The 22,366-nt window shown below is 35.7% G+C and overlaps 1 protein-coding gene across 1 annotated transcript; it reads left to right on the top strand.

Annotated features, from left to right (window-relative positions):
- Positions 1 to 19,707: 19,707 nt before the first annotated feature.
- On the top strand, positions 19,708 to 22,154 carry LOC111915130 (WAT1-related protein At3g18200). Its single transcript, XM_052766281.1, has 7 exons — positions 19,708 to 19,947; positions 20,135 to 20,197; positions 20,431 to 20,547; positions 20,706 to 20,946; positions 21,091 to 21,249; positions 21,352 to 21,503; positions 21,763 to 22,154. The coding sequence occupies exons 1-7, from the start codon at positions 19,745 to 19,747 to the stop codon at positions 21,932 to 21,934; spliced, it is 1,107 nt and encodes a 368-aa protein (XP_052622241.1). The 5' UTR covers positions 19,708 to 19,744; the 3' UTR covers positions 21,935 to 22,154.
- Positions 22,155 to 22,366: the final 212 nt, after the last annotated feature.

Genomic DNA, 22,366 nt, shown 5'->3' with positions numbered 1-22,366 from the left:
CGCTAAGTTGTCTGGGCTGTTCTTATATCTCCGTAGGTGTTTAGACTGAAGGGAAATTTGTTTACAGAAGTCTTACTGGGTTCTAAGTTTGTTCAGATGAGGATGCGATTACTCGTAGTCTTGGGCAGTTCTCCGTCCTGAAGTTCATTTTAGAATTCATATATGGTTCAACGATCACAATCTCGTGTATACGATTCGTATATAATTAAGACTGAAAAGGTAGTCGAATAACTGATTCTTCTTTAAGCTCACCTCCCATCGAGGAAAAGAAGTTAAAGTGGAATCATCAATTCTAAACCTATAGAACCTTGATTATATATCACTCATATGTATACATTCCTCAGTGATAGATCAATCGTATGAATCCTTGGATTGAACTTGACGTACTGCACAAGTGGTACTTCGAGGATTTCTTTAGAAAGAAAAGAAATATGAGGTACTCCATGCATGAGTACTTCGATGTCCTGCAATGACGGTTTCGCTAAAAAGACGTTTACTGATAAAGAGATGTACGTATGAAGCTGTTTTTGTGAGGATCAAATTGAATCAAGTCGTATGATAATGTCAGAATCATACTGAAACTTAAAGACATTAGATTTGAACATAAGACATTTACAAACAAAACACAACCATGCAACCATGAACAGAGTTACAGTACTTTAGATTTTCTACAAGACTATTGCTGTGAATACTACTAAAGACAAGTATATGCAGCACGAGAATCCCTATACAGACAGGATCTCGCAAAAGTAAGACTCTAGTTGCACTAGATTTGGATGGTTTATAAATCTGTTACAACAAAACGCCTAAATTACATTAACGAGGGTCCGACTTAGTTTCTCCTGCAGCTATGATCCTGAGAATCTTCCCATCAGCACCCGAGTTCTTCGCTATCAGGATATCCTTCTTGAGGTGTCCAATTTCACCGCATTGGTGACATATCTGGACAGCACCAACATTGGTGGTGGAAGAGAAGTTTCAAGTAGGATTTATGGGGACACGGTTGCTTTCGTTGATCTTCTATTTTGGTCAATTTCTGTAATAGTGCCCTGCCTCACCACAACTATAGCAAACTAGGCTTGCTCCAGTGGTGGAGGTAGTTCTACAGAAACGAGCAATGTGCCCCATCTTGTTGCAATTATTGCATTTCCAGGCTTAGAAAATTCCCTTGTGGTGGTAGTTGCATCGGTCGCACTTCGGGAGTGTTCCTTTATATGGTCTGCTCGGTACTGGGATGGCAGAGGTTTCCACTTGTGGTTGTTGCACGGTAATTCTCGGAAATCGCTTGCGTTCTACTTGAGCTTGACGTTTTCGTTTCTTGAACTCTGAGTTGTTGTTTTGAGCGATGGCAACTGTTACTATTTGTTGATTTCTCGGATCGTTAACACGATCGGGATTGTCAACTCCTTTTTCAGTCTTGCATTGACAGTGCCGCGATTTGCTAGGACAGCTATCACGGCAGCCATCACGGCAGCTGTAACGGCGGCTTGAAAAGTAGCAGCATCCATAGGAAAAGTAGAGGTTTCGTTGCTTGGTTGATTGCTTCCGGATGACGACATGATTATCCCTATGATGCAGTCCTAGTACTGAGTGGAAGTGAGTTTGAACACTGGTCTCAAGACGTTTGACGTTCCAGCCGGGGTATTATTGGTTGGTGAATAATATGATCCAACCACTAAAAGAGACCTTGAAATGTCTCCGGAGTTAAATTACTATAGTCAAATGACTTGACTAAAGCATGTTTCAGATAGACTCCAATGAAAGAAGGATAAGAGTACTTGAATAAAGAATGACACAGAAGTTAGACGACTGTCAATATCTTTGATATTCATGACGTATAAGTTCAGGAGAATGACCTTGTAAAAAGGTCTTACAACATATCCAGAGAAGATAGTTCTTGACAGCATAAGGACCAAACCAAAAGTACTTACTGTACAAGATAGTTTCATAGAAAATGCCTCATCTGGCAAAGACAGAAAAACGATTCCTTCATAACAAGGAAAATAAAGTAAGGCATCTACTACTAGCGACGGTCATCCCTCTGGTGAACTCTCAGTTCGGCTAGTTGACGTTCCACATCAAGTAGGTGTCTTTCGTACACTCTCTGGCATACTCGGAGCTCTATAACTTCGGCTCGTGATTCAGCCAGTGCTTGCAGCAGGGTTTCATGGTTTCTCTCTGATCTCTCGCGAGCATCTTCTAGACGAATTGTGCGGAGGGTATGCATTCTCGCACCGACGACAACTTCTGTAATCTGATGTAGGGCTGTCCTGCCCTGAATCTCATTTCGGGCCACTCTGCGAACCAAGATTGGCAAGATTCTGTCTGTTGAGCCCCCATTGCTCAGGTCATAGAAGCTTCGGTCACCATTAAATGGCATGGGCTGATCTTGTCCTTGGCACCATGTTTCCAAACATTCTACCCATGGTGGCGTCGGGCCATGAAAAGTCGGACGAGGGTTAGGAATTGGAAAAGGAGCTGCTTGGGGGTAGGTTCTCAACCTCGGGTTCAGAGTTAGCATCGTCCGAAAGGTTTTCATCATGGTGATCATTCAAAGGGATAGGATGATCATTCTCTGGTTCTTATTCAAACCATCCAGCAATGACCTCATTCGGAAGGTACTGGTTGCCGTGGGGATGGAGTCCAGCCATGTTATCTACGCGAGAATTGGGGTAAGAAAATAATTATTAGACGAACTATCTAGATAATTATTTAGAAAATCTTCATCAGTTACATCGCTATTTGTGAAGTGCATACCAGTTATATGTAATCAAAACAGGATAGGCCTTCGAATAAGTGACCTTAACTCCATATTCACACAAAATAGGGGTAAAGTGAAATCTTCACAAATTCTAAGTCTATAACATCCTAATTACATATAGCCTTAGTGTATCCACTTAGCAACTATCAACTTAGTAATGAAGATCCCGTTTTAGTTCTCAAGTATAAACTACTTATAGTAACACCAAATACCCCTATAGTATTTTAAGTTTAATGTTATGTTCTATTGTTCTCATTGTGGTAGGGTTGGTAAGATTTTAGACTTGTTGCAACCACACAACTACACTTAGGCACATGCTAGTCAACCCTCGGATAATATAGTTGATCAAGCTATATCTTCCCAGTTTTGACTATATGTCTCTAAGTCCACCTGTGTTGCCCAACAATCGTAATTCTTTTGTACTGTCCTAGTGGCACTGATTTTAGTATGAATGCAAGCACGTATACTTAATTAAATATTTTATTATTTAAAGTATAAACTCTTGGTCAGAGTATTTTTAATCCTTATGTGTTTATAGTTAGTATATATTTTATGCCTTGATATACTTAATTCACTATAAACAATGCTCTGATACCAATCTATCACACCCAAAACCAAGAACGGCAGAAACGTTCTGGGGTGGAGGACGTCATGTATAGTATCACAATAATGAAAAGTAGTAAATAAGCAACAACATCATCCATTGCATTAATAATATCATTTTAATACAAGTGTTCTGACAAATTATGATAAACACTAAAGTATAATCAAAATGAAAGATGAGTCTTGAACGAGCTCCATCTTCTCTAAACCTTGCATCGGTACCTGTCTATTGATGACCTGAGGATACAAGTATTTTGAAAGCGAGTATCAGCTTTAACGCTGGTGAGATCATAAGTATTTTAGTGTCTTAATTTGTATGTAAGTATTTGTATGTATATGAATTGTAAGTATTGAGAATGTATATGAACTGTAAGTATAAAAATGTATATTAATTGTAAGTATAAAAATGTATATGAATTGTAAGTATAAAAATGTTTTGTATAATCCTAGGAAGCCCTATGTTTCCTACTAATCGTATCCTTCTACTAAGGCATCTAGTGTTTGTGTGTATGGCTCTTGTAAGAGAGTGTATTTTCCCAAATCTGACTATCATTAACCAAAAATATATTTTCTACATTACCATGCGTCGTGTGAAAATTCACGAAGTGAATGTAATGGGAAAATGAAATAGTACTATGGTGTAGTGTCGAACTACAACCGTACTAATTACCTAAAGTCTAGGGTAATTCTTCTAATTACTGTAGTATTTGTAATAAATAACTACTTCTGTACTCAATTGCCTTATTTGAGGGATAAGGTATAATATGATGGCTAGATCCCAGGCTATACGCTCCCCTGTCAAAGGGATTATGAGACCTTTACACGCCCATGCATATTTGCACTACGTGACACATCCACATTACTATGATCATGTATACCCGATATAACTATCACAATTGCGTTGTGATTCATCGGTATAGTTAGATCCTGAACTTGTTCCATGCTATAGCACCTAGTGACGTCTGTCCTATGTATATGTAAGCGTACTCATGTAAGTGTAATCATGTAAACGTATCTATATAGTAGTATAGTAATGTACTGTAATGTTCTAAGTGTGCTAGCTGTAATGTGTGTTCTCTCTCTATCTAGCATGTATAGTAATGTACTGTGTGTACTAACAGTAATGTATGTTCTCTCTATCTAGCAAGTATTGACTCATGAATGAACTGACTCATTGTATGATATTGCGTTCTAGTAATAGTTCTAGTATCTTCCAAAACTACCCATATGGTAGCTCACTAGTAATTTAACCGGTACGTATGAACATGGATGTATACCCTTGCTACCCAAGGGCATTGGATGAACTGGAAGGACCTTTATGAATATATATGTACATATGATATATAACTAATATTTAAACAACCTTCGGACGGATACCTGATGTCCCACCAGACCACATCTCAAGCGCGAAAAGGAAATAGGGTGGATAGCCTTCCTAAGTCTTTTAAATATTTCTTATATAACTATACATATAGAGGCATGCAATTTATAATATAAAAGCATAAAAGATCGACTTGATGTCAATCTATAAAACGGTTTGAAAGCATGGGTTTGATAAAACAGTTTAAGTATAAATAAACATTTATTGGAAACACAATTGTAAATGAGTTTGAAATGGAACATACAGAGTAAAATGTACAGTTTATTAAGGAGTTTTAAACATACGAAGTGTTTATAAAAATCATTTGAAGGAGTTTGGTAAAACGGCTAATGAGTAGCTAATCATTTGAATGCTGCTTATCAATCACATGTGATTGATATAATAACTAGCATGATTCTACTTGTATCCCCCCATAAAACATTTAAAAACAGTTAAAACATTGATTAAGGGGTATGAACTCACCTGTTGTGGGTGATACGGATGAACTGAAGAGGTAGGACTGCTAGGTGTCAAGTGAAGTCTTGAACACACTCTATGATCCTAGTTAACATATAATATCACATATATGTAACAAATTAGTCTATAAACAACTAATAAACAAGTCAAGACACCCTAGGAAATGCTAAACACCTTTATCAAGTGTTATTAGCATCTAGGATTGCATCTAAGTGTTTGTAGGGGAAGCTATTGTGTGTAGGGCTCAAGGAAAACTCCACCATGAAGTTCACGGCCCTAATGATCCTACTAAATGAGTTTACGGTCGTAAACTCATGAGTTTACAGCCGTATGCTCATACTTAGGTGACCATTTGATGTTTGATGCTCTATAAGGCCCTAAGAAGCATTCCTACTTAATGGCTTGGTCCATGGAAGAGTTTAGGGCATTATATAACTCCTTTATGGAGTTTATGGCCATGGGACCATATCCCTTGGAGAATACGGCCGTAATCTCCCTTGGGAGGGTGTTCTTGGTGTTTTTCAAGTCCCTAAATCAGCTAGGAACTAAACTATGCTAGTGTACAAGGCTTTAGAAGAGTTTATAGCACCATTTGGCACTATTGTTTGGGGTTTACGGCCCTAGAACTTCTTGGGCTGTGAACACCTTACTCTTGGTGTTCTAAGGGTGTTTGCTAGTCCTAAACTCATTAGGGTACATGTCTAAACTAGTCTCTTGGCTTAAGGAAGGCTTTTAAGGTGTTTTGGCACCTAAAAATGGAGTTCACGGCCCAAGAACATCCTTGGCCGTGAACTCACTTCTAGCCTTTGATTATTAATGATTGTGTGGTCTAAACATGTAATGGTAGCTTCTAGGTTGAGTTCCAAGGCTTGGAGGGACATTGGGCACACTTTGGCCCTTATAAAGGAGTTTACTCCCCAAGGTGTTCTTGGGCGGTAAACTCACAGATCTTAGTGTTTTCCTTTGATTTCTAGTGTATTAAGCATATAGGAAGCTTTAAAACAACACTAGATAGAAGTACTCACTTTCCGGAACGAAAGTCCGAAGATCCTTGAGAGAGAATTCGGCTTTTCTCTAGTTGGAAATGTAACTAATGAATAAATATGGTTCAGAATCCTATATATAGTCCTGAGAATTTTGGCAGAAAATATTTTTATTCCAGAATTGAACTCTAATATCCTAGAGTTTTGGAATAACAGTGTTGCACAAAACCCTAATGCACCCATTCTCCTGATATCTTTTTAAGTGTAAATCCTAAAATCCTCAAAAGTCTGGAAATTCTCTATAACTGTTCTAATCTTCTAATGAATTGGTATGGTTTGTACAGAATGGAAATTTAGGGTGTCACAACTAGTAGTCAGATAGTATGGAAAGTGCTGTAAGACTGCGGGGTAGCCGTAACATTCACTAGCAATTAGACAGTATAGGAAGTGTTGTAAGACTGTGGGGTAGCCGTAGTGTTCACTAGCGGTCAGATAGTGTGAGAAGTGTTGTAATACTGCAGGGTAGCCATAGCATTCATGGATTCTTTCAGTTGATTTAGGCCAGGGTGGTTCATTTCGCAAGGTTGTGGGTAGGCCACAACGTAATTGGAATCAGGGAACGGTAGGTCGTTGGAGACCGGGTATGAAGTAAGATTACAGTTGGTCATGTAGCGCCCAACTTAGCATCAGGTTTGGTTCTGAGAGGGTCCGGGTAGCTATTTCTAGTTGAAGTTTCTTTCGGAAGTTGCATGTGGCGACTGTGAGGGTGCTCTTTAGCTCAGCAACCGGGTAGGAATCCAGTATTCCAGATAATAGGCATATAAGTTGGGACCAGAGAGGTGTCAGTTATCTTTGGAAAGTAGATAAGAGGCAACATGATGTTGCGAGAATAAGTAGTGATTTGAGGATTTGTGTGTGTAGAATAGCTTGTTGGTCGAAAGTGCTAAGTTACTTGCAGTTGGATGAAATAATCTTAGAGTAATTGATTCGGCCCTATTATAAAACTCTCGTTTGAGTCTAACCGTTGCGGGGATGGATCTTCTACTCGAAGTATTATCTAAGACTTCTGTCAAGTATAAGTATTCTGCAACTGGTTATGGTTAGTGGCTTTGTTCCCATAGGTTGCATCAGGATAAACATGGTTGAGAGTATTATGATCGGTTAGTTATTCGATATGATTTTGGCATGTTAATATTTCAGCATGGATGGTCTGTTGGGGAGACATACCATTATAGATTTCAGATCTCGGATAGGCAGAAGTGGTTTTGCGGGAGTTTAAGGTTGTTTTCTTAGGGATGGAATTTCGGTTTGGGTTCCGGTTATCTCGGGAGGGTTGTTTTTTGTGTTGGATTTTCGGTTGCTTTCCTCAGATTGTTTATTTTGATATGGGTGTTAGTAAGGAGCTATTTCGAGGAAGAAATCTAATTTAAGTGGGGGAGAGGTGTAACACTCGGTATCAGATTTGCTCCGATGCTTGGGGCTGCGACTCTGTCATTAGTAGTTGTGAGGCTTAAGGCTTCAAGAAAGGAAGGATTTAGCCCATTTCGGATGTACTTGCCATGGTTTAAGCAATCCATGTATTCAGTTGTGTGTTCAGAAGCCAAGGGTATGATCGTAATTTGAGATTTCAATCTTTTATGGATTTTGGGTTCTCGTTCGGAAGTTTTTAGGCAAGGTTGAGTTGTTAGAAGTGTAGGGCTTCTCGTCATCTTTCTGTAGATATAAACTTCGTTGCAAACAGACTTAGAACGAAGAAGTTATGTCCTTCAGAAGTTTGGTGGTTTTAGGGTTTGGCCGGGTACGCGCGGCGTACTTGGGAAAAGGGCAGTACGCGGGGTGTACCGACCAGGATGGTCGCGAGTGCTCTCTCCGGACTATACTGGGCATACCGTATATATGCTGGGCATACTGCAATCAGACCTAAACCCTATTTTAGAGTCTTGGACCCTATTTAAGCTTCTTATCTCATAACCTAACCCTAATGTCTTCAACCTCCATCCCTCTAAACCCTAGAAATTGTCTCTAATCCTCCATGGTTGTAATTTTGAGCTCATGATGTGCATTTTGGTGCTTTTGGATCTGGATTAGGTGCTTCTTTTCCAGCTTGTTGGAGGTGAAAAGCTTGATCCTTGTTCATTGTTAGCATAGATCTAGTATGTATGAGTTTTTGGTTCATTGTGGTCCTATAGATGAGATCTTACGAATTCATATCATCTTTGAAGCTTAGAGTTGCCACTCTTGGTGTTATTTTGGTCCTTGAGACATAAAGTTGCCATATTTGAGGCTTAAATCCATCCATGCATGAGTTAGGGCCATTTCCATGGAATTAGAGTGTTATATTTTGGATTTGGATTCATTTGGGGCATGCAAAGTCACCAAGTCAGTGAGTTTATGGGTCTAGACATTGATTAAGACTCAAATATGTGGTTTGGGAGGTTTGAATCAAACATTAAGTGCTTAATGGCAAAAGAGGACTGATTAGAGAAGTACATTGGGCATACTAGTCAGTACGTACAACGTACAAGCCAGAAAGCGAGTACGCACTGTGTACGTCTAAATACGCCCTGCATACTCAATCAGAGTAGGTTTTGCATTTATGGGCCTTGGTTTGGGCCATTTCTTGTACCTGGTTGTCTTGGGCCTTAGTGGGCCATCTAAAAACAGATTTTTGGGCTTTAGGGTAAGGCCCATTGAAGGGGTTTGGGCCCATTTTGGAAAACTGGGCCATAAATTGGCCTTGAAGGATTAGTTGGTTTTGGGCCTTGTATTTTGGAATTGGACCTAGATTATGGGATAACTTAGGTAAGGGGTTAAATGGTCTTTTTACCCATGTTTGGTGTATTGGATATTGATGTGATGTTATTTTAAACTGATAGCTCGGGGAGTCATCAGGACAACAGCTAGGGATTTCTTTCTGTGTGGTTCAACATCTGAGGTGAGTTTCCTCCTGGATTGAACAGGTCAAAGGCACCAATGTCGACCCTTGTTCATGATTGTATGCTTCCGGACTAAGGTCCGATCTTGGGCGGTGCTTGATAATTATTTATATGCTTTCCAGATTACGGTCTAATGTCGGGCGGAGCCCAAGGAATAGTTGTATGCTTTTTGTCTTTATGACTCTTGCATGTGTCTGTACTTGTATGCTTCCGGACTAAGGTCCGATGTCGGGCAGTGCCCGATGATTATTTGTATGCTTGTATCTATGTGATTGTTGTATGTGTATATTTGATATGTATTATATGCATGTCGAGCTCAGCTCGATGCCGGGCGGGGCCCAATTTCGTGCGGGGACCGATGCCGGATATAGTCTGATGTCGAACGAGACCCGACGATAGGGTGGGGCCCACTACATGTGATTATGTGTATTGTATGTCATATTTCGGGAACTCACTAAGCTTTGTGCTTATGATTTTCCGTTTTTGTTTTAGGTACCCCAGTTTTCAAATGAAAGAGCTCGGGACGATCGCAGTGCATACACCCGTGTTTTCCATAATATGTGATCTTTGGGATTAGACTTTGATATTTTTTTTATTTGAAATGCTTTTCAATATCTTGAACGAAATTACAATAGTGTTTTGGTTATAATAAAATGAAAGTTTTACCTTAGATTTTTGGATCGTTACACTTATAACCATTTATCCTTTCATTATGTTTGCTACCATCACGTGTGATAGTTCTCAAGAAAAAACAAAGTAGTCATATCTTCTTGTTATAAAGCTTATTTTTTGATAACTGAACTACATTCCAAATCTTGGTCTTTGGTATCCTCATGACTTTGGTTTTAAACTAGTTGGATTTTCTGATTCAGTCCATACATGTTGTTGCCTAGATAGAAATAGTACATATGGTGGTTGTCAGCTATTGGGGAATATGTTGATAAGCTGGTAAATGTTGTGCCCAAATTCTCTAGATTCAAAATCAGCTTCTTGATTATGCTTTTAAATTTACCAAGACACTCATTTGCTGTGACTACACAAGTGCAACTCTTATCACCCCAAATCGTGTGTAACAATCCAAGACCAAACATATAGATATCAAACATCATTTCATCCGGGAAAACGTGTAAAAAGTAAAGATTGAGAAAATGTATATTCCCACTAACCAACTCATTGATATCTTCACCAAGCCACTGTATGAACAAAATATTATATTTCTTATTAGTGAATTGGGCATGTTTTCCATGTCCTAAGGTTTTTGTTTCTTTCAAATTTATGTACTTTGCTAGTGTGTTTTCAAATTTTTTATTTCTAGTTTTTGGTCCTTGCAAAATCAAGTTTTTTGACTTTTATTTACATCAAATCTAAAACACAAAAATATTTTTCTTTTCATTCATTTTCTTTTACATTTTTTTTAACAAAAGGAGTATACATTTTCTCCTAACATCTTCTAATGGTTCAAACCTCATGTTTTTTTTCCTCTCAAGCACAAGGTTCAGGATCATGTATCTTTCTTCTTCAAAGTTTTCTACAGATCTTATCATTGAGCTTCGTTGTATGACTGACCTCAGATGGCCCTGCATCTTCACATCAGAGGCTGCAACTTTCAGTTTAAGGGTGATGTTTAGCAAGTTCGGCACTAAGCATCTTACTATTAACACAAGATAATGAAGAACTGGTGTCTAGATAGTTCTTATGAGTTTTCACATTGCCTCTTCAAAACCCATCACATGTTACTACGAAGTTAGGCGAAGATAATGCGGGTGGAATGTCTAGTTTCTATAGACGCTACCTACTTCACTACTATCCTCCATTAGAAATTGAAGCACTCGTTATCTTCATAATGGTTCTTGTATCTTATCTCGTGGTTCATAATCTTATGTCCCTTTGAGTATCCTCTTGCTGATTTGCGTAACTTCAAGGTTACAAAGATTACAAACTTTTAACTCGTTGTTTACAAATATTATGTTGTTCTGAAACTTACTTCGTGGTGATGAACTTGAAGCTTGCAATCCTTTAAAAATGAAGTTTTCTTTGTAGAAAAGGGACATTTCATTTCTCATTTTAAAAGAAATCTATGTGTTTGAGTTTTTGAAATGCAATCTAAAATGTCTCCCTTTTATATACAGGTTTTTAGTGGCAGATATCTTAAAAAAGGAGGAGTACTTTAATGAGCAGTAATTTAAAAGATACGCCAAATCCGGACGTTTATAATCTTACTGAAAAAGCCGCATGTTTCTCTTTTTGAATAATTAAATTTTTATTTATTTAATTTAATTTAATTTTATATTTCTTGTAACTTGTCTAAGGAATTGATGAAGAATATTGTATTATAGCATGAAACTTGACCTTAAACTCTCTCTAGGAGCATTATGTGACCAAATCTCTTTAAGTATCTCATCAGTGAGACCATCTACTACGATATCATTGAGTCACTCACTCATGCTAATTAGTATGTATTGTCATATTTTTTTAAGGTTAGATTTCCTGGTCATTTTCAAGAGAATTCTGTTACAAGGCTTGAGTGTTTTTCTTTAAATATTGTCTTTCCACCAGACCCTGTCCAAGAAACTTGTTACCGTATGTATCAAGTCAAGTGTTTTGTTGAATCATTGTGCACCACCCTGAGGCTTACCATGATTGCAATGTCACCAACATAAGAGTTACTTGTCTGATCCTTCAAAGACAAAGGGTATCTTGTGTCCCTTACCTCTTTTATTGATGTATGAGATTGTACGTTTATCAGAATTAACTGTGGAATCTTATTTCCTAGATCTTACAATCCTCTTCCTTGATGTTAATGATTAGTTTTCAAACCAATAGTTAATGAAACATCTTTCCCCATGTTAATGATCGTACTATGACACTGCTAGTAAGTAAAACATTCTAAATGATGATGTTATGGAATTTCTTTAATAAATCATACAATAGGGGTTCCTCAGCTACCAAGTGTCTAAGAACACACTGTGTTAACCTGTACAAGGTGTGAGGCATAAACTACCAAGTTGGTGTCTAAGAACCATTGTAGCGGAACATACACTGCATGAGCATCAAACCACCACATGTTGAAGATCTCCTGTATTACACAATACAACGAGTGAAACGTTTTTATCCCACCTTATTCTATTGTGCAAATGTGATCTCGATGATTATGTATCAAGATTCTATATAATGTGTTCTAAGAAACATTGGGCAACGGTAAATTTTGGATCAATATGGACAAGTCGGTTATTAGGACTCGAAAATTATAGAGAATCTTTCTCTCGCACGATTGATGATTATGTCACAAGATCTTAATTATCCTTTCATACATTATAAAAGGAATACAAATTTTCCATTCAAGGGTTTACAATCATCATCTTTCAAGAATTCTCTATCAGCAAAACAATTCGAAGAACCCTAACCTGAAATTATGTCTTCTCAACTTTTTGTCTACACTCCGACTAACGGCGATCGCAAATCTCGCAACACCCTAACCACACCCATGGTGATCAACTCCACCAATGTTGCAATCTCTGATGCTAATCCCATCAAACATCAACATAGAGGATTAGAAAGCCTTTGTTGAGTTCTCAAAAAGTCATCCGCTGAGATACGCCCTTACTAACACTATTGATTTATTGGATATGTTAATCACACAATTCGTCGGTCTGTCTCGGTTCTTAGGGATGCTCTTCGTCTTCCCAAATTGGTTAATTTTTAGACCCTCGTTCTGAGAAACATGCATGCAAGCTATTACGAACTTTGATTATGATTCTTCAAACAAAGGAAAATGCATTGGGTTGATTTTGCATTAATTTATTCTTGTTACATGGAAGTCTATGACTTGTGTTATTGGCAAGTTCATAGGGAACAAAACTAGAAGTTTTAACTAGTTGAACTTGTTTGAGATGCGTATATTGCATGCTATGGTGAAGAACAAGCATCTAGACTTTGCTCAGCTTATATTTGATCAACTTGTTGCCTCTATCTCATGGAAGAAGAGATATTCTTATGTCCCTTATCCTCACCGACTCTTTTTTTTCTTGCTCACATTAGATACGGATACATAGGTGTTGCTAATGATTCAATTTTCAAGTCTACTATGTCATCCAAGTTGATTAATGCCGCTGCTACTTTATATAATCATCTTGTTACTAAGTGGGTAACCAACAAGGTTTTAAATTCATATAAAGATGACATTTGTCCCTTTAGTCCAAAATGGGTGTCCAGGTTTCCTTATATGCTTTTGATGAGGAACTTGATGAAGTTGTTTCTGAGCCTGAGGTTGCTAAAGAATAAGAAGACAGTGATGATGAGGAAGAGCGTAAAAAAGATGATTTAGATGTTGAAGACTCTGAATCTCCATCAAAGACTGTGAAGCAGCCTACTATTCGATGCCCTAATCCCTAATCTTCTACTGCCACTGCTCGTTCTCCACCTCACATCAACACTCACATACGATTTCAATCATCCTCATCCTCCTCAAAACATGCTGAACTTGTTAAGACATCTATCTCTGGACATAACTTTGGCTTTGGCACTAATGAGAATTCTACAGGTCCCATTGATGGTGAGTCTCAATCTGCTCACAACTCTCACCCACTTTCTCAAATCGAGGGGGAGTTTCATCATGAGCAACCAAATCAACCTATTTTCCAACCAAGATTCTTGCATCTCTTCGTGAATAATTACATTGTTCGGGACATAAGCTCGTTCACAGAACAAAATAACATTAAATTGATGGTCTAGGTGAAATAGCTAGAAAAAAATTATAAACCAAAATCGCCATTAGAATTGAGATGGGAGGAGAGAATGTGAGACGTTAGTGATCTGATTCTGGGTGAAAATCGTCATTCTTGAAAGATACCAAGGAAAATGGAGAGAAAGGTTTCATCAAAGGCATTTTGTGATTTAATTTTGGGTGAAATTGCGTCGTTCAAGGCGTCCCATAAGGCTTTTCCATCGACGTCTTTGACTAAATAGATTTGTAGTGATTTTCACAAAATATCATGTAAGAAAAAATAAGATTTACTTTGATAGATTAAGTTGAATAAAGAAGAATCGTCTTGGGGCTTACCTAAAATCGTCGGAGAAGAAAAGTTTGTGTATCAATGGAAGAGAGAGGAATATAAAGTGTGTTATGTGGCCGCCAATTAGCGTTTTTTTTCATGTGGAGGATGTAGTTGACGGCTTTCTTGAAGAGAAAGCATGAGTTTTGTTGGATGAATAGAGAAGCGTTGGAGGCGTTGAACTCTGAAGGTGGGTAAAGACGAAGGCCCTAGGCTGTTTTCTAGTAGTGAGTTAAAAATAAAATTAAATCCATAAAATACATTCAATTTGTTTTCATATAAAAGTATATGGTATCACTACAAGAAAACAAAGCATTAGCGGCGACAGCTTGCAATAGCGGCGACATGTAAATGACGCGTTACATGCCGCCGCTATTGCTAGGTGTCGCCGTTAATGCTTTGTTTTAGCGATCCGCGTCATTCTCACCCTATCCGTCCGATTTGTTTTCATTCTAACGGCTGTTGAGGAAAGCGGAAAGGCGCGCTGACTTTTCCCTCCACTTGTCGCCGCTAATGCCCATTTGTCGCCGCTATTGCCCTAGCGTCACCGCTATTGTCCGTCGCCGCTAATGCTAAACGCAGATATCCTTCACAGATTACCTTTCTGCCATTTTTTTCTTACCTTTCTCTCGTTTTCTCTCTTTCTTTCTTCAATAATGCAAATTTTTTCCAACTTGGTGGACTAGGAATTGCTTGTTGGACCGGTGCTAGCCCCTCCTTCCCCCAAGACAGCCACAATACCGCCACAGCTCCAAAAACCGACGACATTTAGCCAAATTCCGAAATTGCCCCAATCAAGGTCGAATTCCTCCTTTTTTTTATGATTTTTCTGTTTTGGTGTTAATTTAGATGATAAATTGTGAGTATTTTTCAATTTTGTTGAGTGATGATGTTTGTATTTTGAGATATGAAGTGGTTATGCATTTTGTTGGATTATTTTGTTGGATTGTGTGTTTTTTCAGATTTGTGGGAATTTTATTATGCATTTTGTGTATGTTTTGAAATTTATGTTTAGATTACATTGGCTTAAAAATAAAATTTGACATGAATATATACATTTGTTGGATTGTAATATATGTTTATACCACATTGCCTTAAAATGAAATTTAGATGTATATATTTGTATGAAATTGGAATATGCAAATTGGATGTATACATTTGACTTAATTGTATGAAATTTGAATATGCAAATTGGATGTATACATTTGATTTAATTGTATGCAAATTGTATGAAATTGGATCTATACATTTGGCTTAATTGTATGAAATTGGATGAAATTGGAATATGCAAATTGGATGTATACATTTGGCTTAATTAGGTTATTAATAGCAACTTACTTCTAGTAATGTATTGTATATGGTTTCAAAGTGCTTAATTTTGTTAGTGACTTAATGTTTGGCTTTAATTGGATGAACTTGGCTTAATTGTAATTTGTGTATACATTTGGCTTAATTGTATAAAATTACTTTAAAAAATTAAACTAATGACAAAAATTAAAATATTAAATTAATTAGAAAATAAAATTAATTTACCTTTAGAATCAAATTAATGTTAATATTAAAATAAAATAGAATTAATTTTTAATTAATTGTAAAATCAACTTAAATTAGTTTTAAAATCAATTTAATGTTAATATTAAAATAAAATAAAATTACTTTAAAAAATTAAACTAATAAAAAAAATTAAAATATTAAATTAATTAGAAAATAAAATTAATTTACCTTTAGAATCAAATTAATGTTAATATTAAAATAAAATAAAATTACTTTTTTAATTAATTGTAAAATCAACTTAAAGTAGTTTTAAAATCAAGTTAATGTTAATATTAAAATAAAATAAAATTACTTTAAAAAAAATAAACTAATAAAAAAAAATTAAACTATTAAATTAATTAGAAAATAAAATTAATTTACCTTTAGAATCAAATTAATATTAATATTAAAATAAAATAAAATCACGTTTTTAATAAATTGTAAAATCAACTTAAAGTAGTTTTAAAATCAAGTTAATGTTAATACTAAAATAAAATAAAATTACTTGAAAAAATTAAACTAATAAAAAAAATTAAAATATTAAATTAATTAGAAATTAAAACTAATTTACCTTTAGAATCAAATTAATGTTAATATTAAAATAAAATAAAATTACTTTTTTAATTAATTGTAAAATCAACTTAAAGTAGTTTTAAAATCAAGTTAATGTTAATATTAAAGTAAAATAAAATTACTTTAAAAAATTAAACTAATAACAAAAATTAAAATATTAAATTAATTAGAGAATAAAATTAGGTTACCTTTAGAATCAAATTAATGTTAATATTAAAATAAAATAAAATTACTTTTTTAATTAATTGTAAAATCAACTTAAAGTAGTTTTAAAATCAAGTTAATGTTAATATTAAAATAAAATAAAATTACTTTAAAATCAAGTTAATGTTAATGTTGGTCATTACAACTTTTGCTTTAATTAGGTTATTAATAGCAACGTACTTTAGCTTTAATTAGGTTATCCCGTGTTGGAATACTTTTTGAATCATCAACTTTATGAATACTCTACTTGATTTTTGTTTCCCGTAAAGTAAACCTTAAACACTAAATTATGTTTCAGTTGCATCATGTCTATTGATAAAAACTGGACTAGTAATCCACATCGTCAATCTCCCGAGTTCTAGCTAGGACTCGACACTTTTGTTAAGAGATCCATGTTACACCTAGATTGTAAAGGTGAAACCAGATGTCCGTGTGAGAAATGTGATAATCGTTACTTCATGAATCCGAAAGCAATGAGACGTCATGTTCGTATATATGGTTTCAGTCAATCATACAAAACATGGATATATCACGGTGAATCTTTAATCCCTCCCATTGTAGATGTCGTATTGCCAAGCAACGAGATGGCTGATGTTATTGACGATGTTATGTGGGAGTCGAGAGAAAATGATATAAACCTCGATGAAGGAACCTCGAATACAGGGGGTAGTGGTGTCGATGATGATTTTCAAGAGTTGTTAGAGGCAGTCAAAACCAAGTTATATCCTGGTTGTATGTTTTCATTCCTTGATTTTTTAGCAAAGCTGATGCATATGAAGGTCAACAACAAATGGACTGATAGTTCATTTGATCAACTCCTTGAGTTGTTGCATTCGACATTTCCACCAAACAACAAGGTTCCCCGTTCATATTATTTAGCAAAAAAGAAACTGAAGAAGTTAGGTTTGGGGTAAGAGTCAATTCATGTGTGCAAAAACGATTGTTTTCTCTTCTGGAAGGAACACAAGTCATTGCAAGTTTGTCCCGTTTGTAAAGAGAGTCGGTGGATTGATAAAAACACCAAGGGTAAGAAAGTGGCTCATAAGGTGTTACGGTACTTTCCAGTGGCCCCTAGACTACGCCGTTTGTATTGTTCACGGTACACTTCCAAAAATATGATATGACATAGTACTGGGAGATTAGAAGATGGTGTGATGCGTCATCCCGTTGATGGAGAGTCTTGGCAAAAATTTGATGTAGATTACCCTGACTTCTCAAGTGAACCTCGCAACGTACGACTAAGGCTGGCAGTTGATGGCTTTAATCCATTTGGTAACATTTGGTAACATGTGTAATCTGCAACGTACGACTAGGGGGGTCGAGCTCATACAACAATGCATGTTTCAAAGAAGTAAGTTATGATATATTTAAATATTTATTTAAAATATAACTAATCTAAATTTTAATGTTAAATAGGATATCAGTCGAATCGAAGCTTTTCGTAAGGCTAATTCCAATCGCCAAGGGGTATTTTATAGTCCTGCAGTCGAGCAACAATACGTAAGTGGTTAATTTATATTTTTCATATAAGTGTTTATATCGTCAAAAGTATTTAGTAATCTAATTTTTATGATTTTTATTATTTTTAAAAAATACAGAATGCTTTACTCGAAGAGATAAACCAACGAACCCAAGCTCCTTCTGAGGCAAGCGGTCTAGCACCAACTGATATAAAAGATTGTTTTGAAAGAATATTGGGTGTTCGACGCGGACATATCAGTGGCATTGGGCGTAAACCCCCTATCGTTGTGTCTATGTACGATCAGCAACAACCAATGACACAAGAACAACCACAATCACAGGTAATTGTTAGTAAATGTTATAATGTAAAGTAGAATGCTATAATGATATGTTGGTTATGATTTGATATGTTGGTATTTTGTAGTTTGGTAATTTTTGGAAAGTAATGCTATAATGGAAAGTAGAATGGTATAATGATATGTTGGTTATGGGTTGATATGTTGATATTTTGTAGTTTGGTAATTTTTGGAAAGTACAATGCTATAATGGAAAGTAGAATGGTATAATGATATGTTGGTTATGGTTTGATATGTTGATATTTTGTAGTTTGGTAATATTTTAGAAAGTAAATGCTATAATGGAAAGTAGATGTATGTTTAAGTGTATTTGATATGTTGATATGTTGATATTTTATTGAATGGTATAATTAATTATAATGTTATTCTGATATGTTGTTAATATATGTTGTTTTCTTTATAGTTGCAAATGCTGCAAACAATACTACAAGACCCGACCTGTTCTGCAACATTGGAAGAGTGGTTTCGCTCATTGCCGCCACCAAATAATGAAGGAGATGATGATGAGCACGAGTAGTTATTTTAGGATTTTATGAAACGTTTTGTAATTTGGAAGAATACTTAATGTGGTATGGATTAATATTTTGGATTGATTGTATAATATGTATTAATATTTCTATAAAAACTTTTCAGATTTTTCAAATGCTATATGGATTAATATTTGGATTGATTATAAATTTAATGTTAAATAAATAAACACACAAAAAAAATATCAAAAGAGTATTAGCGGTGACAGCTTTTGTGGCGACAAGAAGGTATTAGCGGCGACAACCTATTAGCGGCGGCGCGTAGCATTAGCGGCGACATTAAGCGTATTAGCGACGAAACAATACCGGCGACGTATTTGCAGCGACAGGTCGCCGCTAAAGATATTAACGGCGACACGCCTAACCTTTAGCGGCGACACCTGTCGCCGCTATTGCCCAATCTTCTAAATAACTATACTAGATCAACTTAGTATATAAATTATTATTTTAAATTTAATAATAATATTGTTTTTCTCTTTAATAATAACATATATTTATAAATATTTTAACTTGGTTAATTATATTTTACGCAACCGGTAAAGATTCATCTAATAGTATCCATATCATATACAAGAACGGTAATTATTTATTGCCTCTGTATGTAGAAATCAATGGTAGTCGCACAAGTCTAGAGCGAATATTGTCGACAATTTTCAAATTATTAGAGATGAGAATAACATGATAAACAAACAAATAATTGCAATCACAAACTATGTTTTACATGATTACTTTGCATATGCGTAATGACTCGGTTCTTTGATTCGTCAATCAAACCAATAATAAACTAAAAAACAATTATCAACGTTAATGTCCCCTTGCCTTATAAAAGATGCATGCCCCCATCGGAAGTAGTCAAAGATATTGAAGCCCAAAGTACTACAATATAATCAAACAGCAGTAGAGCACAAGAATTAGTCAAATGGAGCCAATGAGAGCTGGAGTTTATGTGTCTGGAAAAATGAAGCTTCTTATAGCAGTTCTTGTGTTGCAACTTTGCTTTGCAGGGTTTCACATAGTGTCTAGGGTTGCACTCAATATCGGAGTCAGCAAAGTCGTTTACCCCGTTTACAGAAACCTCCTCGCTTTGGTTCTCTTGGCTCCTTTCGCTTACTTCTATGAAAAGTAAGTCCCCACAACGAGACCAACGTACACTTTTTTTTATTAAACCTGTTAACTGGTTAAGTATTCAAGACATGTTCGATATGTTCTAAGTTCAAATGATCTGCAAAATTATATCACCTCCGCATGGTGCTACTATCTCATTTTCTTATTAATTGATTTAGTTAAATTTGCTTATCTTTTTCTCCAGGAAAGAAAGGCCACCCATTACCTTTTCGTTACTAGTTCAGTTTTTCTTCCTGGCATTGGTCGGGTAAGGGAATAACATCATCCTTAAATGTATTTAAAATATTTAATCAAAGCTCAAGTAATTTCATAAAAGATATTTATATATCAACTATATATAGTTTTATATTCTTATAAACGTATTATATTATATAAGTCTAATTCATAAAGCTAACTATAATTTTTTTTTCTTCTAGTCATACTAATGTATAGATTTTGTTTTTATGTTTTCTCTTTCTATTATTTCGTTCTTTTTTCAAGAATTACAGCCAACCAAGGGTTTTATATTCTAGGGTTGTATTATGCAACTCCAGCTTTTGCTTCTGCCATGCAAAACTCAGTTCCTGCCATCACTTTTCTCATGGCTTCTGCTTTAAGGTAACCTCCTCAAAAGTTTCCTTTGATATATATATATATATATATATATATATATATATATATATATATATATATATATATATATATATATATATATATATATATATATATATATATAGTGTTACAAAGGTTAATATACTCTACTACTACTACTTTAGGCTTGAGAAAGTAAACATTGCGAGGAGAGATGGGTTAGCAAAAGTTATTGGTACCCTAGCTAGTGTAGGGGGTGCAACTGTTATTACTCTATACAAAGGCCCTCCTCTTGTGCACCAAGATGCATCAGTTATCAACCATGAAGATATGCTTTCTGGCTCACCAAAAATGCTCAACTGGACTTGGGGTTGTATATACCTACTTGGACACTGCTTATCATGGGCTGGTTGGATGGTCTTTCAGGTTAATATATATTATTGAACAACACAACTAATTAAGAATACACACATTCAAGATTTCAGTTTAATATCTTGATGTTATCTTGAATGAATCTAGCGAACATTTCCAACGCATATAACTGAGAAATTGGTTAAAAATATATTGCAGGCACCCGTGGTGAAGAAGTATCCAGCAAAACTCTCGCTTACCTCTTTCACATGCTTCTTCGGGTTGATCCAGTTCATGGTCATTGCTGCGTTTTTCGAGAGGGATCCCATGAAATGGAAAATTAAGTCTGGGGAAGAGATTTTTACCATCTTATACGCTGTAAGTATTAGAACTCTTTAAGGAGCACTACTTCAACCACATTTTATAGTTTTCTGATATTTATACATGCTTCCAACAATAACAAGAACATATACGTGACAGGGCATAGTCTCATCTGGGATCGTGCTATCTCTTCAAACTTGGTGTATTCAGAAAGGTGGGCCTGTTTTTGTTGCCATCTTCCAGCCTGTGCAGACTGTTCTTGTTGCTATCATGGCTTTTGCTATTCTCCATGATCAGTTGTACCTCGGAGGGTAAGTGAACCTTTAACATGTAACTTAGTCAAAGTCTTTGACTACCAAATACCAATTATATATCTTAGAACAAGATCGAAGTCAGATTCGGATTTTAAACAAGAGTCGCTACCCATGTGTGCTAGTGGATCAATAATTCTAAAACCATGTTATATAGTTTGATTTTTAACACCCAGAAAACAAATAAATTTTAAAAACTAAACTTTTCTATTCGACATATGATCAGTCATCATTTGAGATGCATGCTTTTGTGATGCAGATTGTTAGGGGCAATGCTGATAATGATGGGTCTCTACTCAGTCTTATGGGGTAAAACAGAAGAGCAAAGGATAGAGGCAGGGCAAGATGAGAAGGAAAGTCCATTGACAAAGCATCTTCTCGATGATGACGCCAAGATTCAAGAATACAACACTGTTTCTGACATCCCTTAATTAACCTAATATTTAATATAAAGTCGGTGACAAGAAATATAAAGAAAACAGACCACGTTTAGGTTTCTGTTTCCATTTACCTTATTGTCAAGTCCGGTGCAAATTCATTGTATTGAATCCATGTACTACAATGGTATGGCTTGTATGAGATTATTGGTTAGTAACGTGGCTTCTAAGAGTTGAAGTGCATGGATGAATTTAGGTTTACAAATTGCACTCCTATGTATTCATGAGCATGTATTACGTACATCTAGTAAGTTAAATATCTTCCAATGAACGTTATCAATTATTCCACCAAAATATATATACAAAATACAATACCAAAGGGGCTAAATACAATATCGGCTTTCTATGCAAAAGAGGCTACACTAAATACAACCCATATACAATATGCAATATTATGCATATACAATACGTCTTACATCCCCCCAC

Source organism: Lactuca sativa, chromosome 8 (genome assembly GCF_002870075.4).
Source record: "Lactuca sativa cultivar Salinas chromosome 8, Lsat_Salinas_v11, whole genome shotgun sequence".
In the NCBI taxonomy this organism is placed as follows: domain Eukaryota; kingdom Viridiplantae; phylum Streptophyta; class Magnoliopsida; order Asterales; family Asteraceae; genus Lactuca; species Lactuca sativa.
The sequence above is the reverse complement of the archived record's forward strand: the minus strand, read 5'-3'. Positions and strand labels throughout refer to the sequence as shown.

Excerpts from the sequence above, each read along its gene's own strand:
- LOC111915130 (XM_052766281.1), top strand. The coding sequence starts at position 19,745 with ATGGAGCCAATGAGAGCTGGAGTTTATGTGTCTGGAAAAATGAAGCTT. Across the intron at positions 19,948-20,134 it reads TTCGCTTACTTCTATGAAAA|GAAAGAAAGGCCACCCATTA; the intron begins GTAAGTCCCCAC and ends CTTTTTCTCCAG. Across the intron at positions 20,548-20,705 it reads CTCATGGCTTCTGCTTTAAG|GCTTGAGAAAGTAAACATTG; the intron begins GTAACCTCCTCA and ends CTACTACTTTAG.